Below are 24,103 nucleotides of genomic sequence, written 5' to 3'. Positions count from 1 at the left end.
GGTTAAATTCAATGGCTAATCATTTAAGACCTCCCCTTTTATCTGTGAGATAGCGCCGAATGATCAGATGGCATCAGGATCAATATGAAAATTGGAATATGCAAAGCATGCTCTGCGTTTGGCATTGCTCAACCTTTTCTCTTTCATCTTAGCCTTTTGATGTTGCTTTGAATCTGCATATGCAGTGTGAGCGGTTAATAGCTATAAGTATCTTCACACGAAAGTACTTTTACAGTAGCTGGCGTCCACCTTTCATTTTAATGACTGAATTTGTTTCTTTGCTTTTTTTCCTCTCTTGGTAATGTGATTGTCATTAAACAATCATTAAGTCTATTGAATGTTATAAAAGTATTGAAAATAATGATAAAAATACTGAATTATTGTGTGACTCAGTATGTGAAAAGTTGAAATCATACGAGGCAAACTCCCAATTTTGGGGGAATGTGGGTCTTTTACTTTCAGACGACTCCTTTTCTGAGTGACAGGTGTAGTTATATGGTTCTCGAGCACTGCTACAAAAGCACGAAAAAATGTAAACATAAGGCATTTGTGTTTTGTAATTTGGCTACTTTTATTCGAGCATGGTCATTTCCAAGAGAAATTACAAATTAAAAATTCAATAATACTTTTACAAAGACATTTCAGGAAAGATTTTCTTCAGTCATGGTATCATACATTGTATCTTAACAGTCCCTCTTCATTTTTTTTGCCAAAAAAAAAAAAAGATGAAGAAAGTGGAATTTTTTTAGTTAAAAATACAGTGTTTTCACAATATTGTATAAAAGTTCCCAAATTTGGAATTTCCAGTAATTGGAAAATAAAGGAAATAAAACAAAATAATATAGTTGAAAATTTGCATTTCACAATTAATGTTTCAAAACACAATAAATGCTCTCTTTACGTAAAATTTGCCCCAATGATCAACGCCAAGTTCATTTTTACTAAAATATATCTATATATTGAAGAACTATAATACTGTACACTACAGTATGAAATAAATAAAATTAGGAAATATAAAATGGGCCACATAAATAAAATGTTATTCAACCTACAAACAAAATTAATGCAATTTTGATGTTTCAAAAAATTGTTTGGTGTAATACTGACAAAAGTTAATGAAATAAACCTGAAAATTGCACAGACATATGTAAACTAAGGAGCTGCGGCCTAGTGTCCTAATACTGACATGGGTGCTTGAAAGATCAAGGTGAGCTATCTCTTAATACCGAAGCTGGTGAAGAGGTAACATGTGTCACCCTCCTTTCACACAATACAAGGATGGCACTTGCAGAAACACACAGATTAAAAGGTTTGCATATAAGGCTTTTTCTTATCAAAAACACCTTACAAAGGCTTTCTCCTTCATTGTTCACATGATCCTTCCATCTACTGTACTGTACTGCCAAAACCGTTTCCCTTCATTTCAAGGTCTCTTTAAGACTTCAGTATCTTAAAATCAAACAGGTAATATCTGTTAAGTTCCTTCACAGAGAAATGCTGAGGCCTAAAACTGTGTGGCTAGCTGGCCTGACGACAGGGCAAAACTATAGACAACACATTAAGTGAAAGATAAGTAATACAACTGATGGACTGTAGCGTGGACACTACTGCTTTATTCAACACTGTATAAATATATACATAGGCAATACTTTTTTATTCTTTTTGTAGTGATTATAGAAGCGAAGTGCAATTTGTACAAGTCACTAGTTTGTGCTATAAAGACTATGGAACACAGAGTTTTTAGGATGTTAGCACCACACATATTTTTAGGCCTTAATACTGTACAATTTTTAAAAAGGATTCATTTATTCATTTTTGCATAATGCAGCATCTTCTTACACAATTCACCGCCCCCCCACCCCAAAACCAAACTTCAAATCAATGTCTCCTTGGAGACATGTACAACCACCACCCCTTGAGTCCTTCAATTCAAAGCTTCCTAGAAGCTTCAGGCACGTGCATGTACAGCTTCAACACAGCAGCGTTTAAAACCAAGCAGGTAACAATACTGAACAGAAAAGTAAGATGGGAAGCTTTTTAAATGCAGTAGTTTTATTACATGCCGTCCTCCATATTGTCCTCGTGATCCGATTTGGTTTCTGTTTTCCCGTCCAACGAACTATCGTCCATCGAGTGCTCTCCGTTCTCCTCCTCATCCCGCAACGTGTCTGGATCTGTGTCCATGCTCTTGTTCTCGCTCTCCTCTTCCTCCTCCTCAAAATCCTCTTCCCTACGTCCTATTTTCGCGTACGTTCCTTCAACTTCCTTCTGACGATCTCTCATTCCTCCGTTCATCCCTCCTTCCCTCAGAATGCCCTCGCGGTCCTCCAGGTCGGGGTAGCCCTGAGGAGTCATGCCCTGTAAGTAGGCCCGGCTCAATAGTAGCTCTGTGGGCTCTAGGTGGCCCTTCTCCCGGGCCTCTCTCTCGGCCGCTTCCCTCTCCTCTGCCTCCCTCTTGCAGTAAGAGTAACGGTGGTTCATGTGCTGGGAGTAGGAGCCGGAGTGAGAGAAGCGCTTCCCGCACTTGTCGCACTGGTACGGTTTCTCGCCCGAGTGCAGTCGTGAATGTTCTATAAGGTGGTGCTTGTGTTTGAATGCCTTCTTGCAGATTTGACACTGGTGTGGCCGTTTACCTGAGGAGACACAAAGGGAGAGGAAAGCAGACATGAGTTTTCCAGCTCGCTACTTTGTTACTACATTTCACACAATTATAAACATCAGGAGGAGAACAAACACAAACTAAAAGTACATTCAGATGATTCGAATGGTACGAAGCAACTTGAACTAGTATTACAATTTCAATGCTAACCGTGTCATAACTTATTTGTTTATTCCAAATGAGGAGATAAGCAGCTTAAATAAACCACAGGGTCTGTCGTGTTTACATTATGAAATTCCCTCCTATCGCTAAAGCATGGAGGAACAGAATCACAGACACTTATTTTCGTCGTAAGTGCCACACTGATGGATGCAACGTAAATAAACCATCGCAAACTAAACAAACAGAAAGCTGTGACAAATAAGTAAACAAATAGGAGATGAAAATTGAACAAGAGACTCCTATGGCTACCCTGATCATCTCAGAAGAATCATTCTAGTTTCTAGACGCCTCTGTCCCTCAATTATACTGGGACTCATCTCTACTCTACTCACCATGTAAGATGGGATACCCTGAATGCAAAAGTGTGAGACGAGAAACTCGAGCCGCCCTACATTGATGGAGTGAAATTTCATTACATCATGCTACCAAATGATCTGGCTAAATAAAAACTCCCCCAGCAGCCAGCAATGGTAGCTGGTCATGGTTTATATCATGGGGTGGGGAGTTGGGGACAGTTGCACCCCTTTTTGAATTTACTATACCTCAGCACATCCGGAAATATAACAGTCTATCTGACACAAATCATAAGACAGAGTTTCTCCTTTGGCATTTCAATCAGCTCGTGACACCACTTGTGCCACCAAGCACAGACACCAACACATCTGGCCAATTCCTAGCCACAAATAGCCCCGGAGTGCCTTCGACACCTTCCATAACTGTCGTTCTTGCAACACACACCTACTAATACCACAACCAGATCAACTGCAGGCTACATCAAGCATGTTCTGCTGCGTGCTGCATATAGTCATGTGTGTAAAGAATGACGCAACTCAGCGAAAGAGTTTCATTGTGAGAAGTGTAAAAAAATAATAAAAAAATGTCATCAACACACAAATGTTCGATGGGTTAAACCGATCTATCGCTGATTAGAGTAATAGTCAACAAAGGACCGTTTTGGTCAAGTGATACTGTCAGCAGTCTGTCTCAGTCTCTTTATAAGTCATATATGTGGGTACGCTTAGTGTGTTTTGTACATCATAATAGGGTTAATAAAGTAGCATGTGATGAATATAATTAGAAATGGCCAAGGATGACATTTACTTCAGACAGTGCCCTCATGCATTATGCAAAGCAATGACACAACATTTAGTTAGGAACTTCCTACCCCATTTTGATTTAAGTATGGAGCTTATATATTCAGAGAAAGGTATTTCTGGCATAACCCCGATAACGTAATGTCTTGCTCTACATATTTTAGTAAGTATATCTCCTCACCCCTGTCAATGAAGAAACAAGTTAGGTCTCGATTTACATACAACTGAAAAAGAACAAAGCAAGAAAGAAGTGGGAATATAAACCAAATGAAACAATTGAAAGGGTTTAGTAACACAAAACATTAGAAATAAAAGCAATGGGGTAAAATAAGTGTTCCAGAACAGTATATACCTGTGTGTTCATATTTGTGTCTTAGGAGGGAACTGCTCTTCTGGAATGTTTTGTCGCACAAGTCACACGCGTACATACCACTTTCTGTCTTCTTGATCTTCTTCCGGGACAGACAGGAGTCTGAATCGGTCATGTCATCCAGTCCTGACATATAATCTGCTGTTCCGTCTAGCAGCTCCCCCTAGAAAATGACACATTTATCAATCCACACGTGTCAGCTAAGTACAGGTACAGTACCTCCTGATGTTTACCTGAATGAAAGACAGAACGGAACTTACTGTTTGACCTAATTACGAACACTCCAATACAGAGCTCAGGTGTAAATGAACAAATGAATATATAAATGGCAGGCTACATGGTAATGGTGGAGAATCTACCCTGAATGTTATTTAAAAAAAAAAATCTCCATATATTTGAATCCACATCAGTCTAATGTTATACATGAAAGAGTTTTAATTCTATATGTATCTGTTCTTTATAAGGGAAAATGAACCCGATAGGCATAGACTTAAATGAATTGGGGGAAATATTATTACATTAGAAGGTCATAATAATAAGAGAAAGCCCTTTGCGGGGCTTATTGTCATATTCTTCTAATTTCCAACTCATAATGATTAAATCAAGAGGTGTTCTAAATGACCAATATTGAGAAGCACCATTGCTCTCATTAAGAAGTGATCGCTCTGGTCTGACAATGATTCCTTTGGCGGGGACATTTTCTTTCTTACACTGTTTTTAAAGAACAGAGCTACTATCATTCCGCCATCAATTTCAGCTAAATGCCCGTAGCTGTATTTAAAAAAAATCTAATTTAATAACTTAGAATAGGAAACATTATTAATACTTTTTTATCAAAATGGTTCCCTCTATGTTAAACAGCCTTCAGCATTCAGTGGGAATGAACATGGAGCCTGTGCATTATTAACCTGCATGTAGAAACTCATTTTGGCTTTAGAGTGCTAATCTCTTTAAAATAAAAATACAAGAAAGTGGCAGAGAATTGGAGTTGGAGTCAGATCCTCTGTGCTGTGTGCAGCTCCAGGGCTTACCCTTTTCCTATTGCACAGATCATGTACACTATTTCCCTCACACAATTCACGACACAAAACACCTAAGGAAAAAAAATGAAATAAACTAGGCTGAGACAGATTGATTTTAAAGGGTATGTAGTCTATGTTTTACTCTGGAATAGACTACACTGAACAGCTGGAGATGTGATGCTGCCTGCACTCTGCGGTAAGGACAATTCACGGTGGAGTCTGGCAACAACTGAATCCCCCACATCATAACCTCTTCTGAAACAGCAATTATATGCTGATATCGCTAATGACGCCTGCTTGGAGAACTGAACAACTCCAGGCTCGTTTGACAGCTGGTTATCTACCTGACTGTGTTTTCTCCCTGGTTCAATGTGCTGCAGGTGAGCATTTGAGCTCATTAGAGTACCTTTTAATTAGTGGCACAATGAGCAGATCATTTTAGAGAATTTGAGAGGAGAGGTGGGGGGGTTAGAGATGGAGGGAGAGAGAAAGAGGGAGAGAGAGAGAGAGAGAAAGGGGTTAAAGATGGGGAGAGAGAGGGGGGGGGGGGGGGAGAGGATAAACCGGAGGCTTAAAAACTAAACCACAAGTGGCTTATCTATTTACCTGGAAACCAGGCTTTCGCTGGTATTTTCTCCTCTGCTGCATTTCAGCAAAGGTAGCTGCTCCTGTTGCATAAGTGTAGGCCATGTGTGGTAGGAAGCTCAGCTGATCCAGCCCTGGGTATGGCCTCAGCCCAGGCATGCTGGCCTGCATTGGAGACATGAAGGTGGCAGGTGGGAACGCGGTCTGTTGCGGAAGCGACGTGTACATCGGTTTGGCACCGAAGGGGTTCATCCCGAACAAGGGGCTGGTGCTTTTGTTGAAGTCTCCATTGAGGTGGTTCTGGCCTCTGCCTTCAAACTCCTTCTTGAGATAGGCCAGGTTAAGTGGCTCTTCGAAGTGTTCTCGTGGGGAGGGAACACTGGAGTGGTCATGGTGGTTCATACTGTTTAGTTTAGGTCTGCTCTTCACAGTCATGGCGTGTTTGGGCTCCTTCATGAGCTTTGGCAGTGACAGGTCCAGTGGTTGTTCAGACAGGTTCATGTTGAGATTCAGGTCCTCAGACATCAGGCTGTTTGGAGTATATGAGCTACTCTGGGAGTTTTTGGAAGATGTGGAGGAAAGATTCAAAGGAGAAGGTGTGCTGCTCCTTGAGAGGTGGTCCAATTTGGAGTGGTCACCCATGTGTTTGGTGTGTCCACTGAACGTGTTGGCTTTCATGAGTCTGAGTTGGTTCTCACAGTTGTTGACGTTGTTATGGAGCTCTGCAATGGAGGGGGACATGATATGGTGGTCACGGTTGCGGTCACGGTCATTAGACTTGATCAGGGACACTGGGGATCTAGCTGCCATTGAGTCTTTAGTGGGAGCGTGGTTATGGTTGTTTGCGGCTAGAACTATATCTGCATGGTTGTTTCGTTGTTGTTCTAGTGGTGGAGTTCTTGGGGTGCCGTACTGGTAGACTTTCCTCTGCTCGAACCACTCTTTGACGAATTCCTGAGGAAGGCCGACCGCTATGGAGATCTTCAGTAGTTCCTCTGAATTGGGCTCCATGTTCATAGCGAAGTAGGCCTTGAGCACTGACATGTGGTCCTTGTACGGGTTGATGGGGCTTTTCTCAGACAGCATGGACGAGAGCAGGAGGGCATGCTTCTCAGTAAACATCCCCTGTTTTGTGGGCATAAGGTTCTCACTAGTCTGGAGAACTGTCTTGATCTCCTCATTCATTTTACACAGGTAACGTTCATGCTGATGCAAGGGAATTGGACCTGGGAAGGCTTCTTTGCAGTATTGGCAAGAAAAGGGTGTAAACATAATGTTGTTCTCATGCATCTTATCCTCTGTACCTAAATCTAGCATGTGGTTGGATTTCTCACGTTTGATAGTGCTAATTTGTCTCTTTGAGTCCGTGGTCAAGCTCTGGAGACAAGCTTTGGCTTCGTTCACTTTTTCTAATGTGTAGTCGATGATGCTTTTAGTGGCACCGTTATGGCTGACGACTGGAAGACCAACCTGGTGACCCCCCTGTGACGTCAGTCCCTGTTTCTGCTCCTCGATCTGGTTCCCGAGCTCCTTCATGTAAGCCTTGAGCCTGGAGATCTCCTCCGGTTTGCAGTCCATCTTCTGCCTGCACACAGTGTTGTCCACGATCTGGAGCACCTTCTGGACCTCGCTCAGGTTGTTGCTCAGGGACGGGTAACCAAGGAGCTGTTGTTCGATCCCCACCCCCACGTGCTGCATGGGGCTCTGGGCTGAGCAGTGGATCCCTAGCGGGCTGCTATTTCCCCCCATCCCTCCGTTCATGAAGGGCCCAGGTGCGCCGAAGCCATGGGAGGCCATCATGAGTTTGTAGTCGTTGAAGTCTAGTGGTTCTGTTTTGATGTTCAGGTGGTGGTTGTTCTGGTCCTGGTGGTGGCCCAGGGGCTTGCCGTTTCCGTTTCCGTTCTCTAGCTTGTGTCTCAGCTGGGTGATGGCGGTGTTAGTGGGGGAGGACGAGGCTGATGTAGGGGAAGAGCCTGTCTTCATGTTGTTGCGCATCCTCCCGTTGACTGCTATAAGGCCGATGCACTTCTTGCTGCTGATGTGAGAGCTGTAGGAGCCTGAGTGGGAGAAGCGCTTCTTGCAGTTCGGGCATTCATATGGCTTCTCACCTGAAAGAGACAACATATACTTTTAAAAAGATCTGCCATGAACACATTTAGAATGGCATAATGAACACACATATTCTCAATTATTAATTACAAGTGGGCTAAGGGAGAATGTATCAACAATGAACACCTTTAATGAATGCCAAATTAAAGTGTAAACACTGAACTGCTCAATTGTGAGATTGGCAGATAGAAGGAAACAAAGTAGCTCAAGTCATCCATTGGAACAGTGGGAGAGAGAAAAGAAAAAGGCAATCGATTTTTGTACACCCTGTGAAGTTCACCGCAGTCTTAAATCAAGGTTATGCTTATTCAAAGAGGAGTGCACAGGCCCCCTTGCTACCCACCACTGTGAATCCGCAGGTGTTCCTTCAGATGGTGCTTGTATTTGAAGGCCTTGCCACATTCTGTGCATTTGAACTTGCGGTTGCCAGCCCCCTGGTTCAGCAGTTGGTGCTATAGAGAAAGAAGCAGGTATTGACATGAGTTCTGCTAACAACATTACAGGGGGAAAAGAGTTCACTAAATAATCACAATCAGCCCTCGGTGCAATCGACCGACAAGCCAAATGTCTCGCGTTGCTACACAGCCCATCTTGCCTCTTTCTACTTCCAACTCCAATGAGAGAGTACAAGAGTGGCGCTGATAACAGAGGGAATCACATACCTTTTCATTTCCTGGCTCTCGAGCCCAGGAAGCATGCCTTTAGAATTTGGCAGCCAATAAAATAAAATAAATGAAAGGGGCTCTTTTTTAATATAGTTTCCCCCTCATTAGAGACAAGCAATCTAATCTTATTAATTTGGGGTAATCACTCAAAAGATATTCTGACTATTTCACAAGAAGTCCTTCCCTGTATTTCACATACCTACATACAACAGTAATTATACATGAAGAAACATTACATTTCCATAAATGTTGAAATGTCTTAATTGGAACAGATTTCCACTAATCATTTGAATCCTCAAACGTCTCTTTAATAATCTTAGACTATGCTGGATAGGATGGGCCTAGGCCTTGATTCTCTGTTCAAAGGTAAACATCAGTTGCAGCCCCTCCAATTTGCAATTCAAACAGGGGGAGGCCTCTGCCTGTTTAAAAATCCTAATATAATAGTAATCACAACAACAATAACAGTGTACGTGTAAACGGGGGGCATACCAGGCGTGCACAATTAATTCTGAGTGGGAGGTGAACATGTTAAATGCTTAGGCAATACAAAAGATCTCTCAGCAGCACTCGCTACGCAGGCAGGCATAGCAGAAAGAAGCAGCCAGCGTCCTGATCCAGCCTGACAACTGCTGGGGTGTGCTGACTCTACCCACATTCCTGGGGAGACAGATGGCGTAAGGGAGGACACAGGGAGGATTGTTCAAACGGCAGCAACCTTCAAAGATCGAGCAGGAGTGGGTCTGTCTGTCGGTGGGGCCGCCAAGCGCCAGTCAGGGACCCCACCACTCGTATGTTGCTGAGTTGCATAAACAAACAGCAACAGCTGCTTTGGCTCCCGCTGCTTCCCTCTGAGGACCGCAGTAAACTTTAGTTGTGCCAATAAGATAAAATCATTCTCTAACCCTAATTGTCAATGGCAGCAACACCGGCAAATGTGTTTTTTGGGGAGGGGGACTTGCTATCCTACATGACTCAGGGAAGGTTAGGGATGGGATGTTGGATGTTGTTGTCGGGACGCATGGGCTGGGCATTCAAATATTATTGGCTCGTATTAATGACACATTTTCTCTTGATTGGTTAATTGGATAAGGAGAGTTATAGGTTATTTAAGAATTTTGTATGGTGTTTATGGCGAGGGAATCTTTTCCTAGGTAGAGACAGCTCTCACAGGACATTGGATTGGGACTTGCCTGTAAGCGATGACACAATGATTCACTAACTTCACAACATATTTTACTTTCTTTCTTCTTTCTTTTTTACCCCAAGAGGACTTAACTTGTCACTACCGGTTTTGTTCAGATTCACTTATTTTTAAACATGGTTGGCAAGCAAATGTAACGTCTATGAATAGAAGGTGTTTTTTTTCCACACAGGGAGTTGGATGTGATGCATGGAAATTGCCAACAAATTCCCAGGTTAGTTTGTATAAAAAAAATACATTGAGAGTGAGTGAGACTCAATAATAAGTGTACATGTTGATTCTTTTTACGCAATGTAAGGTAAATGGTGGAATGTATGACATAGTACTGCATAAAGGAAACGCTTGATTTTAAAGAACATAAAATCTACTAGTTGAAGTGAAATTGAGGAGCAGATAAAATGTCTAAATTGGAAATTAACATAATCATTCGATCGTGAACATAAGACGGCAAAATCATATCAGACGGGGCCATCAAAAAACCATTTAGGGCCTCAATTAAAGTTATTACCATTAAAAGATCTGCATCTTCAAAATGTCATGAAAAATTAATAATGACTGCCAATCAAAATTATATAATTTCCTCCAAGGGATCATAGCACATTAGAAATGAAGTGATAGGGGCATATGATCCTGAAAGTGATTGAAAAGTGTAACCCCCCCCAAAACAAACGACGGCATATGATCCTCACCTGATCTCTGCCGGGCTTGTGCGTGGCCATATGTCGCTCAAGCTGAGTGCGGTAAGCAAACGTGTAGTTACACAGGGGGCAGGCGAAGTTCTCCTCGTTCTTCTCGTGGCGGTACTTGATGTGCTCCTTGAGCGATGTCAAGCGCTTGTAACCCCGGTCGCAGTAGGGGCAGGTCAACAGTTGGGCGAAAGCATCTGGAGTTCCAGGTGGCAGGTCTGGGTAGGGGAGACGGGGGGGGAGAAAGGGAGGGGGGTTAGGGAGAGAAAGCGGTCCAAAAGGTCAGCAAATCAATGGCAGCTAATGGGCGTACTGCCCGGAATGGTATGGGAGGTATCACTGCAATCTGCTCTACAGAGTACCATCGTCTCAGGCTGGCATCCATGCCCTGACACACACATATACATACACGCACACGCACACGTACACACACACAGACTCTGGCCCCTCCTTTTTTTATATCACATACTAAGACATGTGAAAATTCACACGTACTAATTTGAATTAGCTTTTAACTGACCTATACACTTCAGAATGTGTTGTATAACATACTTTTATCTTAAGCAATTGTGTTTTTTCTTTGACTTTTGATTTAAGACACAAACTAAACATGATATCTAATCTCACACTGATATTTTACAAATGTCAGTCTGAAATAAAGCACCTTGACCTGGTTTTTAAGAACACTACCTTCACCCACCCTCCCCCCTCGTCCTTCCTTGCTCCCCTTAACCATAGTCCCCTCGCCTAATTGCTTTCAAGTGGCTTATTTAATACAATTTTTTTTCCCACACTTTCATAATTTCTGAAGTACGTATCATAAATCCATTCTAATTCAATCCCTGTTCCCCCGGGGTCTGAGAGGTGTACTATCTTATTTCAGACCTCTGGCAGCTGCTGCTGCTTAAAGACTGAAGGACCAAAGGTAAACACAGAGGCATCCAGTGAAGAATCTGTGAGACCAACAGCTGCCCATGTCACTGAGCCACAGACACCGAAGAAGAGTCCAGCCACACCACTGCTGCTCTGTTCTCTTCTGGGGACGTTATGTAGCAAGAGTCTCAAAGTAGGAGTGCTGATCCAGGATCAGCTCCCCCCCTGTCCATGTAATCTTATTCATTGTGATCTAAACGGCAATACTGATCCTAGATCAGCACTCCTACTCTAAACCGCTTCAAACATATGGCCCTAGCTCACCCCTGTCCGTGTAATCTTATTCATTGTGATCTAAAATTCAAAACTGATCCTAAATCAGCACTCCTACTCTAAGACGCTTCATACATACAGCCCCTGTCCCTGGTTCTGTCCTTGCCCTCCCTGGCTGGTCTATGGATTCTTACCATTTTCCTCCTGGCCGTTTGTTTCAGACGCTTCGGGCGTGCCCAGACGGGACAGCTCCTCTCCCTCGGGTGCTTCTGGGTAAATGATGGCAGTGTCGCCCCGCTGCAGGTACTCAGCGATGCTGACCACGTGGCTGTGGCTCTCGCTCAGGCTTTCCTCCTGGAGCTTGCTACGCTTAGCGAAGAACTCCTCAAACTCGGAAGTGCAATCAACAACATTCTTAACTGAAAAGAAGAAGAGAACGAGAGAAGGAGGGAGAGAGAGAGAAGAGAGAGAGAGAGAGAGAGAGAGAGAGAGAGATGGGTTTCAAAAAAATTCCCCAAGAGAAATGTGTGTTACAGCAAAACAGAGAACATGTCGGGTCTAAATGTGATGAAGAAACGCCACAACAGACATTAAGAATACATCTGAATTACTGTTTTATCTTGTCACACAACAGCCTCTAAAACAAGAAATATGAGTTGAAGTACCACCTTAAATGATGGGGAAAGTATTTTAGATAAACATACTGCATCTACTTGAAACATATTACCAGTTACACAATAAATGTGGGGAATACAATTTAAACTGGTCAAATGACTTCTAATTTTCCGTATCATACTTGAAATGAAAATAATTTGAATTTTACAATTTTGAATCTTTGAGATTATCGAAAGACATCCATCTATTTAATCAAGCCTCAGTGTTTAAGCCTCTCGATTAACATTTTATTTACACATTGTGTAGCAACAGTACAAACAAATTCCCTGTGTATTGACTTCCACACAAGGGGTCAATAAAAGGGCTCTGGTTAGTTGATTGGCTGCGGAACAGATTACTGAGGACAAACCACAATGTTGCACAAAAAAAGCTTTAACCATAGTCAAGAAAATACTTTTTAAAGCCGCCTTTCTGAAATTGCTGAAGTCACACATTATGTGTTTTCTCATATTCTCCAGTCCCTTCTCTTTGGGGAATCCCAAAGCTGCAGAGTAGAGATAGCTGTGGCTCCAATAGCAAACAAAGCCAATCAAAATCTGCAACCTTCATTAGTCAACAGAAGATGATAGACCCTCAAAGGTTCACGTTCATTCAAAGCTATACTATACAGCATTCCAACAATGTGAGGCAAGTCTATATTCTGTTATCCCCTATCATATCACTGTTATAACACATGTCACATATCACATTGTTGTGCTAAATGTTACAGGAAGTCACACAAACTGTTTTATTTGACTGGATTTAGATAGTTACTTATTTAATTAGACATTTCCAAGCCAAGGTACATTTTTATATTGTGATTTGTTTGGCAGTGATTATTTTATGGGCCCAATTTGTGAAAGGTCAAGGTAGTGGATTTGGTTGTCAAAAGTGGCATGAAAATGTCACTGGTGCCAAAGGATCTTTTATTAAATCGTATGAAACAACTGTTAACTAGGCAGCTCAATTTCCTGCATTCTCATTAGGACTTTGTGGGAACAATTTGAGAATCATCTAATGGAATTTAGAGACAATACTGTGAGGATGCTTGAACTCTCTATGCTGGATTCACAACTCACCGTTAAACAAATATGTATCTTAAGGATTAAAAATACATTAAAAAGATCAAATATAGACTCATTTGATTTTGCAAATGAAATGCAATTTAGGAAGTCGCTGTATTGCCAACAAGCTACAAGCTCAACCTCGTAGCGACTCCTTTGAAATTTCACTTCTAAAATAAGAGAGGCTACTTTCTTCTCTGTAATAGAGGAAATCACCTGGATAAAAGAGTGCTTACAATTTTCATTTCTTAAATGAAATCACATGTAATCCAGTGGTGGGTTTTGTGTTCCAATGCAGTGCCACTACATTGTTTCCACGACCTTAATGTCCTGAATGGAAACATTTGCGATGTCTAAAGTTCCACACACAAAAAAGTCACCACACATGCACAGGACCGCGTGTGCAGGAATGCGTGTGCATGCACGCACACTCACACATGTGTGTGCTCACACACACACACACACACACACAAAAAATCTAAAAATATATAAATAAATTAAAAGAAGAATAGAAGATTCCTAAGGAAGGATTCCCATTATGTGGTGAGTGTTTACTAAAACGGTGCCGAGGCCAGTTGTCAGCAGCGGTCAGGATGATATCATGGAGGGAAAACTTGTGGGTGGAAATCAGCTTTGTTTACTTAATTAAAAATGGCAGGTAGGATTTGGTTCCACAGTTTTGTGTAGAAAGGACCATGCAGGGACACTAATGCTCTACACGGACGCAGAGACACACAGCCACCCACACAAGGATTGGAAGGGTGGTTGGTCTCGGCCTCGTCTTTCAACACAATACAGATGTAGGATCTTCATTTGAGCCAGTTTGCTACCACAGGAAAATAATCCTGCAGCGACAGGAAATGTGAATTATTATGTGGATTATAATTAATGGATTACAATACATTTTGGTCCAGGACTATGCTTAATCTGTGTCCGGGAAACCGGCCCTACAAGTTTTACATTTCCTTCATTGCAGGAAAGTTATTCTACAACAGGGTGATCAAATTAAGATCCTACATCTGTACATCAAATCTCCTCACAATGGATTAAATCAACTCACCTGTACCGTTTCCAACTGTCTGAAGAGTGGCGTCAGGCCCCAAAGTGTCATAATCATCTTTCATTTCATCTGTGGAGAAAAGGGGGGAGGGAGGAGGGGAGGAAGAAGGGAAGAGGAGGAGAAGAGAAGTTCAGTTCAATGTTCCGTGCTGTAGTGTACCAAGCAAACCCAAGCCTCACAATGAAGCCTTCAGAGGAAGGTACGAAGATATAAAGGGCTTGCTGTGTTGCACTGTGCCGAGGCTTTGTGTGGCATTCTAAATGAATGCTATCATCAGGACCAGACAGAGCCTTATTTACCTTAAAAACAACAACAAGCAGTGGGAAAGAAAGCTGCTCTGCCATTCCGGGGGTAGCGAGAGTCGCCAGAAAGAAAGATTAATTTAAAAAGCCAGCCCCATCCACCTGAACAATCAGACAGGAGTAACCGGCACAAAAGGCCTTGCAGTTGTTATTCCCTCACTGTGACACTACTAACAATCTACATGCGGCAGAAAAAAATGACAAACTATACAGGGGGGTTTTCGCAGAAAAACGTGGGCTGTGGGCTTAGACTCTATTACCAATCAGCGTAATGCATAGTCTTAGGAACACCAAAGGCAGACTTGCATTTTGTCCTGGCACAGGTAAAACAGCCATAAATAAAGGACCCCAGATTGACAGACAGGCTCATAAACAAGGGAGAGAACAACTTTGGACATTGGTGGGTAAATTCTCTTGCCGTATAGGTGGCGGCGAACAAGGGGACACTGTTGGTGTTCATGTCCACAGACAATTAACTTAAGGAGTCCTCTGTGACTCCTTTCTTCCGTCCTGTCTTTGAAAATTAAATCAAGGTACTTCCGAGAAGATAGTGGCTGGTAATAAAAATGGCTCCTGTCTTTGAATATAATCCTGCAGCAACAGGATTGTTTGTTTTAGCCATGTGATTTCTATGGTCTCAAGGATACTGTGTTGCCATGGAGGGGTAAACAAACAAATCAATGGATTAAGGGAATAGAGGATTTCTCTTCTTTACTGTCTCTTGCATCTTGGACTTAACAGAAAACATTTTGGAAATGAGTTTGAAAAGTAGCTGACAAGCTGTGTAAAATCTTCAGAATAAAAAGTGAATTAGCTATCACGAATCAAATGCAGAAAAAAAAAGTAATAATCATCAAAAAATAAAAATACAAAAATAATATATATATATATATATATATATATATATATATATATATATATATATATATATATATATATATATATATATATATATATACACCGTATATTTTGGTGTAGAGTGAAACATCTGTTGTTTTAATGGTTTGGTTTATTTCAATCATTAAGAGAGGGTTTTTTCTGTTTCTTTCGCTTGAAGTGAGATGGTTTCCTTCTGCACTAAACAGATATTTTTTTTAAACAGCCAATAGCTTCAGAGATGTTTTTTTTACTCTTTTGAATGAAAAGTACTCAACTTTCCCTTGACATGAAGCTTGACTGTGTGGTGGAGAAACTTGCCAGCCATTTTCATTTGCATACGAGGGGGTTTGGAGTGCCGTTGTCTTCTCAGTAATGACATCAAGCCAGGCTGCACTCTAAGGAAATGGCCCTTTAGCAATATTGTTGAAGATACACTGGAGTATTGTGAGCAATCAAAAAAATCCTCCACCACAGCCACAAATATAATTCTGGTGTTTAAGAGACCAGCATATATGAATAGTTACTTTTTTGTCATTTCTAATTTACTGAATGTTAATCAAGCTCTCTTTTCCTCTTGCCCTCACGTTTCTTTTTCCTGGAAAGTGGGAGAGTTTGCATGGATGCAGCCATTTTGGTTTTCGCAGCCTTTAGTAATCCAATTTCACTGCATATTTTTGATATGACTCAAGGAGCACAAGTGGGGACTTGCTTTTTGTCCCCTCTTTACCCTGAACAGTCCCTATAATCTGTATGTGGTCAAGGAATGAGACTGAGAGAACTTCCAGCAGGAGGTAGGCTAAGACCACTTACACCTACCTCACTTCTATGGCCCTTTGCACAGATCCTTTTTGGGCCATTTCTATTGCTTCTGACAGCTACACATCCATTGGAGAGAGACAGTTTTTATAGTTGAAAGTGTAATGGGAGTTGAGAGCCAGTCTGCTCTCTCTGTCTGTCTCTACCTGATAAATCATGTAAGGAGAGGGGGAGTGTGAGAGAAGGCCTGCACCTCACTGAAGGACGATGTTTAAGTTTCTGACTGCGACCTAGGAGGGGTCCAGAATACCTTTCCCCTGCCATAAGTCCACCTATTTACTTAACGCCATTGATGCTGTTTGTTTTGAAAACATTCCTATTTTTATGGCCAGTTACCAGTGGAACAGGGTGCAATAAAAACAAAGGTCCTCCTCCTCCTTTCTGTTAGTTCTCTGAACGTCCTTGAACAGAGCCGGGCCAGGAGAAGAAAGAGACAAGGGCAGAAAGGGGAGAATGCAGGTGATTTCTTTTAGAATGATAGTGTGATAGTGATGTCATGTATTCCAGCCCACTGCGTCCACCACCCCATTGTGGGATAAAAGAATGTCAAGGACCATTCTAGAACACAAAACTCTGATTGTGCTGGCACCGGAAAGGCACAGCTAAGAAACCTTTGCAGTGCTCTTCTGTTCAAAACCTGCATCCTCTGGACAGAGTACTAAAGCTGACGTAGAAAAGGCAGGGGAGAAAAGCACAGCTTATCTCCGGGTAAAGTTATGTGCTGAGGTATCATTGTAGACAGTAAGGCACCGTGAAAGAGGAAAAAGGACAGTCAAACATAATGCCCACAAGCTTGGGAAAGCGAAGACTCCCATCATCTGCACTAATTAACTACACAAGGTCTCAGAAATATGGCAGACGACGTTTTATCACATGAGAAGCAGATTATCTGGGAATTGCAACATAGTTGAATTACAGACATTAAGGCACCACAGGCTTTTATCAAATAAACAATTACTGTACGCTTTGACTACTTGTTTATTTTTGATCTTGATTTATTGGAACATTTCTATTTTTAAAGAATCAAACCCCATATGAACCTTCACTAGTAGAAATATCCATAAACAGAGCAAAATAATACATCGATTGTCTACGACAATTATGTTTCCGATTTGTACGTCGATAATCAGTAACCCCAAAGTGAACTTCCTCCTTTTTCAATAGATGATCATTTTTGGAGCGTAATAACATTTTAGATGGTGAAATATTTCCCCCTTTTCAGCACTCTACAGAACCCAGTTCATTAGGAGAAATGAATAGCTAACACCGGCTCGTTTAAATGGGGTGTCTTACATGAGTTCTCGCTACACTCTGTTTCTGTCACACCGCTGCAAGAATCATTGACTCCTATTATACATGTAAATGGCTATCATAAAAATAAAAATTTCATTTAAGATTGTTAATGACTTTTGCAGCAGTCTGGCTTCCTTTAATGATTATCGCCTAGCCCTAATTAAAAGTATTTATCTTTCAAGCATCCATGACTAGGCTCTCTGCTATCAGTGATGCTCCAAATAAAACAAAATGGAAGGCGCCACAAAAGTTGTATGTATCACTTGCCTGAAATGATCTAAACTAGATTATTAGCAAATGAAGCTATATCAATCACATACTGAAAGTCTGATCATATTGCGATAATATAGACAATCAAAAGAGGCGATTCTTAGAAAACGTCATGTATGCTCTTAATTTTATGATTGAAAAACTATCTGTTAATATCATCTTATATAACTCTGGTTTATTTTAGTGAGGATAAAGATGAGAATAAATATGGTCGAGATTTAGCGTTGGGACAAGCCGAGTGAGTTTCAGTCATGTGGGGTGTAGGAATCTCCAACATTCCTCTGCAATCTTAAGTGGCACCGTCATACGTTTCCTATTTATCGTCAAGTTACAGTAATGTCTCCTGACTCTGCTTGCCCCTGTCAACTCACTGCATGTCAAAATGTGGTTTGATCTCATACACTTCCTATGACTGGCATGCACGGCCAATCGCTGCCCCTGTTACTGTGGAGGTGGTGGAGGGGGAGGAGTTGGCTAACCTATCATCTCATGGAAAATCAAATAAATCGGAAAAACATTTTGGCCGTGATCCGCGCGCTTCTGTGTGTGTGTGTGTGTGTGTGTGTGTGTGTGTGTGTGTGTGTGTGTGTGTGTGTGTGTGTGTGTGTGTGTGTGTGTGTGTGTGTGTGTGTGTGTGTGTGTGTGTGTGTGTGTGTGTGTGTGTGTGTGAGACACTCACCAGTACCGTCGACTGAGGCGTGCAGCATGTCGTTGTCATGCCAGACATGGTCTACTCCACTGTCCCTCATGTCATCGTCCTCATCCTCCTTTGTCATCAGGGTGTGGCCCACCCTCGGGGATCCAGCGTCGTGGTTGTTCAGGCTGGCAGGGCTGCCCACCCCGTTAAGTAGGCCGTCCTCCTCCGATACCAACAGCTTGTCCTCATCCTCTGTCTCTGAACCAGTATCCATCACATTCTCATAATTCAACGCTGCAATGAGGGAGAACACAAAACAAAACAAGATGGGTCACTGCACAGGAATTCACGTTTGGTGTTCATTGTACTGACGCTGAAATGGAAAAAAGGTCAAAGAGGATTATGTCCTTAGATGAAGTCATGATTGCACTGCACTGTTAGGAGCAAGTAACACAATCGTTTCGCTGCACCTGTTATAACATCTGCCAAACTGTTTAAGAGACCTATAAACTTTGATTTTATTTGATTACAGGTTTAAACCCATTCCTGTTTGAGACATGGGCCCTTTCTTGTGGGGGTACATCCCAATTACAACAACACCCACCGCGACAGACTGGAATCTGTAACTTTAACCATCATGCTGTGTGGAGTCAGTCAGCTGCTACGTAGACACGCCAAAATAGCCACACATTTTCTCCCGCAGTAGACTGCCTGAGATGCCAACCTAGCTACACCTTTCAGTTGGGCTCACAGATCTAAAGCATACCCAACGTGGCAGAGATACTCTGCACTTCTGATATTTACAAATGTCAAATAGCCATACCACCCTGGATTGAAATGGCTTAACCCCTAGTCATTTCATCACATTCACCACTCCTTAAGTAAGTGACGTACCTACTGTACTGTATTTTCCCCCAGAACTTGACAGACATCAACCGTCAAGTCAGATCTTTACAATGATAGATGAAATAATACATACAGTATAAAACACCCCTAACTTAATCAAAACAGGACCTGCATCCCACTCCTTTCCCTCCATTTCCTCTCCTCTTGTCTTTTTCAGGGAGTGTTGTCAATGAGTCATGGTTTGCGGAGGGAAATACTGCGCAGTCGAGCCCCATATTAAAATAACTCACACAAGTAGCGGCCCGCTTGATTCCACAACACTTGGTCCCAGACACATGGCAGCTTATCTTAAAATAGGCAGCCTGTAAATAAGGGCTGTGAACTCAATTGAAGGTGGCTGTTTGTGAATTAGTCTGCCCTCACAAGGCTGTCTCTCTAGCCTCTCCAGTCTACACACAAGGTCCATAAATTGTCTGTCCTACGAAGGAAGTCAAAAGACTTATTAGAGGAATAAACACAGGACATTAGCTCAGCGAGAGAAACAGGACCGCCACATCACCGCATCACACACCTCACTGCTAGTTCCTAAAACACTACTCTGGAGAAACAGACTCAAAACAACCACAAAGGGGGGAAATCAGAGTATGACATCATGGGAACCAATTTCAAATGTGGCTAGGGGAAGACGAGGAAAAAGCAGAGTGCAAAAATGTTTAAGGTCCGTTTTAATTGCTGTACTGTAGCTATAAATGACTACTAAATAAAACTCTAATAGCTTCCAAATTTCCAAAACTGAGAAGGGAAAATAAATCAGATATTTTCTTGTTATATACTATGGAGAGAAATAAGATTACGTTGAGCATATACAGTATGTTCATACATGATCTTTGTATAATCCACGGGTCTGCACTTGCCTTCCGAACAACAGGCGCAAATTAAAATGAAAACGGCTGCGTAGACAGGGCCAGCAGAATCAGCTGACCTGGTTAGAATACCAATTGACGGGGGAAACAAAACCTTTTCAAGAGGTGTGACCACAAGGGTTTAGGCAAGTTCAGACTGGGTAATGCCCTCAGACATGAAAAAAGAGAAAGCCAAAGAAAAGCCAAAAAGAAAGTGAGACATTCAAACTCCTGCTGTGTGGTCCCCGATATACCTTGGCCCACAATTGATAATATGTTATTATTATTATTATTGTATTTCCCCTTTGGCCCCTTCCCAACTTACCCCTAACCCCCTACCCCCCTAACCCCCCCTAACCCCCTAACCCCCCTTCTTAGCAACACAACGTGCTGTGGACTCCCTACTCCCCTTTCTCCCAGGCAGGTTTCTAAGGGTGGCCTAGCAGGCGGGCGGCAGGGGGTAACAAAGAAGCAGGAGGCCTGGGAAGCTATTACCCCGCCCCTGCAGACCTGATCTCTGGACACAGCCTGAATACTGACAAATACCCAGGAGGGGTGAATGACATTATCTAAGGATGGACAGGTTTTAAAAGGCCTTTCTTTACACCCCAAAACTCTCATAGGGAATTTTTCAGTGTACTATGGGTCTATGTATAGCGTATTGGTTAACGCATGAAAAGAGGTGCTACAATGTGACGTCTTCAATATTGAGCAACGAACCTGGAGACAATGGACCTTGGACATAGAGGAGACGTGAAGATCACCCCACTCCCTGCAAACCTCTAGACATCTACAGTTGTCCAAACCAAACCATGAAAAGCTTCTAACGCCAGATTGGGGATCTGTGCTTCCATACAGGTCTACATGTTTTAGGGGAGAGGTAGGGAGTAGGAGAGGGGAGCTCGCTGGACGTGATCTCCAAGCTAGAACATTGGCTATCAGACAGAGCATTACTCACCAAAGAGCTTGGAGAAGACAAAAATGACAGTGTGCAACTTGTCAATCAAAGAAGCATGTAGCATTGACTTCAGAAAGCCTGCTTTGTTTAGGTGACATCTCTGACAGACGCCTCAGTATAATATAAGCACCAGCCTGACGTCGGGCATTGTACTCTGAAACAAAGTCATTTCGAACCTACTAATGTTAGCCTACACTCTGCCATTATTTTGTTCTATACCTCACCGCTAATCAATCTTTTGTGTTTCTAGATGAGATAGACAAAGAAATCATCATGTTTACTTTCTAGGGCTACGTTTTCTTTCAGATGACACTTTCTATTTTTCTCCTGCTTTAGTTTAAGTGCCGCCCTCAACAAAGGCAATTATAGCTGGCATTTTGACTGATGCTACCTGTTACCAGCTGATTCTCACCAGCTTTCTTCTTTCTCCTGATTGGAGGTAAATAAAGGGAATGACTTTTACAGATAATTAAAATGACACTTGTAATTGCTCACTTGAGTCTTGCTTAATATCAGGCTTATACATGTCTGACGTAACCCTTTCAGAACTCTGGTATTAGGCTGTCAGGCATAGCAGTACAGAGGGCAGTTTCAAAAGTGCATTGATTATGATGTCTATAACCTTCCATAATGACAGCTTTTTGTGGAAGGTTGAGAGAGCGAGTTCTCCTTTCATTGTCAGTGACAAAAAAAAAAGGAGTCTGATTGGAATCTCATCATCTTTCTTAAAACAAATAAAGACATTTGACAATCGATATTTCTACTGTGACTGTTTCTCTGTACCCTTATAATAATAAAAAAGGTCCTATCAAGTCATCTAAAAGTAAAAGATTCTTCCAAAGAGAAAAAACAGCGTGTTAAGAACAAAAATATGACTGTGTTTTACTGTCGAGCTGTTAAACAAACCCTAACTCTCACACTACAAAATATGCGTGTCATACATGCATACAAACCTTGAGTCATACACTGACCATCTGAACATGCCCAAAGCACACACTCAAATAAACATACTTGGGTGAATGTGCTGCAAACGTGCATCTGTGTGCCTACTCTTCCCCTTTCCCTACACTCTTCCACAAAGCCCTCTCAACAGGCTCCCGAGCTGGGAGGTGCTGGATCTGCACTCGATCCGTAACGAACAACCCAGAAAAATATCCAAATAACCCCTTCTGTCTGATGGAACAGTTGAGACAGAAGGCGCCAGAAGATCAATTCCACCCAGTGTGTCTCTGTGTCCATCACAGTACCCTATATTTGGGGGCAGAGACTTTCCAGTTTCCAGCCAGCTTCCCGTTAGATGCGATGGGGAAAGGTGGTAGGTGACTCACACTGAGAGCCTGGCTAACTGGCCGCTGAGGCTTAGCTCCAGGTAATGTTGTGTTTCCTGTAGGTATCAGTGTCGGTAATGAGCAAGGACATTCACCCTATTGGAGGATAACTGCCCTGTCTCATGAATGAGAAAAATGCAGATCACCTGAATGGCTAGGAGGGCAGAGGGGGAAGGGGGAAGGGGAGACGGGGGGGTAGAGGTGGAGAACGGGGGAATAGGGGAGGTAAAGAGGCATTAAGGTAGAAATTAGGTCATAGCCTTGTGGCTACCCCACTGGAAGAGGTTTTAACAATGACCTTTGAACTTTCACAATTCCTTTTCACAACAGAGTTTAGGGCTCTGAGTAGGCTGTTCCGTGAATAATCATCCTTTTAGGGTAGGAAGCGTTTGGGGGTCGTAGGTGGGAGGAACAGAGGGAACGTTTAAGTATATTCTTCTGTCTTTGGAATTTTAAATATGTCTAACTTTGGCGTTTTACTCATTAGGAGTACTGGCTGTTTTACATTCGGTAGAAATACCAAAAATGCTTGACTGTCTGTCTGTATTCCAGTGAGATACACAAGAATGCTTAAGATCTTGTCCAAGTCTACTGGCCTGGTGTTTCACATGGGCCAGACCAAGAAAGCCATAAGCAGTAAAAGAACAGTGGCAGAGGGCGATGAATGGTGAAAATTCAGCAATGTGTAAACCAACCTGGGAGTGGGGAGTGTGTGTGCGTATGTGCGTGCGTGTGTATGTGTATGTGTGTGTGTGTGTGTGTGTGTGTGTGTGTGTGTGTGTGTGTGTGTGTGTGTGTGTGTGTGTGTGTGTGTGTGTGTGTGTGTGTGTGTGTGTGTGTGTGTGTGTGTGTGTGTGTGTGTGTGTGTGTGTGTGTGTGTGTGTGTGTGTGTGTGTGTGTGTGTCTCTCTCTGTGTCTGTGTGCATGGGAGTGAGTAGTGAGTGATTCTGAGTGTGTCAGGAAGGGGTTGGTTATGTTCAATAATGTCTGCCATGAGGCATCCACAGTAGCCTGATTCTAATTGAATTAAACTCCCATTTATTTGCAGAGGCCTGAGCAACAGGCTGGAAAAAGAAAGCTTCAAGGTTTGCTCAACTGCTCAGAGGGCCCACCTTTACTCGCCCTGTACAGATCCACCATCTGTACATCCCTGCACACATGTTCCTCTCCCTCGACAAATGTTCTGGGCCTCCTCCTCCCCAACGCAGGAGCCCCCCCAAAAAAGGGGGGGGGGGGGGCAAGGCACACAAAAGCTCCCTAGGCTGCCCTCAGGACTGAAAATGAAATGAAAAAAATGTATATGTATAAATAGAAATAACAATATCCTAAGATCACCGGCTCAGGTGAGATCGATTTCCAGCTAAAGGTTCCTCTGGCTGCTGACATACGTCA

The 24,103-nt window shown here is 42.4% G+C and overlaps 1 protein-coding gene across 3 annotated transcripts in view; it reads right to left on the bottom strand.

Moving 5' to 3' along the window:
- Positions 1–546: 546 nt before the first annotated feature.
- LOC106575232 (zinc finger E-box-binding homeobox 2) overlaps positions 547–24,103 on the bottom strand; it is an 80,835-nt gene continuing 57,278 nt past the window's right edge. The window contains exons 3-11 of one of the 3 annotated variants that reach the window (XM_045698790.2): positions 18,720–18,971; positions 14,481–14,549; positions 14,167–14,265; positions 11,897–12,121; positions 10,560–10,774; positions 8,345–8,453; positions 5,914–8,000; positions 4,268–4,448; positions 547–2,633 (exon numbers count right to left, since the gene is read on the bottom strand). In XM_045698790.2, coding sequence (XP_045554746.1) covers positions 2,056–2,633; positions 4,268–4,448; positions 5,914–8,000; positions 8,345–8,453; positions 10,560–10,774; positions 11,897–12,121; positions 14,167–14,265; positions 14,481–14,549; positions 18,720–18,971 — 3,815 coding nt within the window. In that variant the 3' untranslated portion in view covers positions 547–2,055. The remainder of the gene's footprint in view (positions 2,634–4,267; positions 4,449–5,913; positions 8,001–8,344; positions 8,454–10,559; positions 10,775–11,896; positions 12,122–14,166; positions 14,266–14,480; positions 14,550–18,719; positions 18,972–24,103) is intronic. The other 2 variants (XM_045698792.2, XM_014151608.3) reach the window with 2 other exon arrangements.

Source organism: Salmo salar, chromosome 17 (assembly GCF_965601325.2).
Source record: "Salmo salar chromosome 17, fSalSal1, whole genome shotgun sequence".
Taxonomy (NCBI): Eukaryota; Metazoa; Chordata; class Actinopteri; order Salmoniformes; family Salmonidae; genus Salmo; species Salmo salar.
Note: the sequence above shows the minus strand (reverse complement) of the source record. Positions and strands in the feature narration are given on the sequence as shown.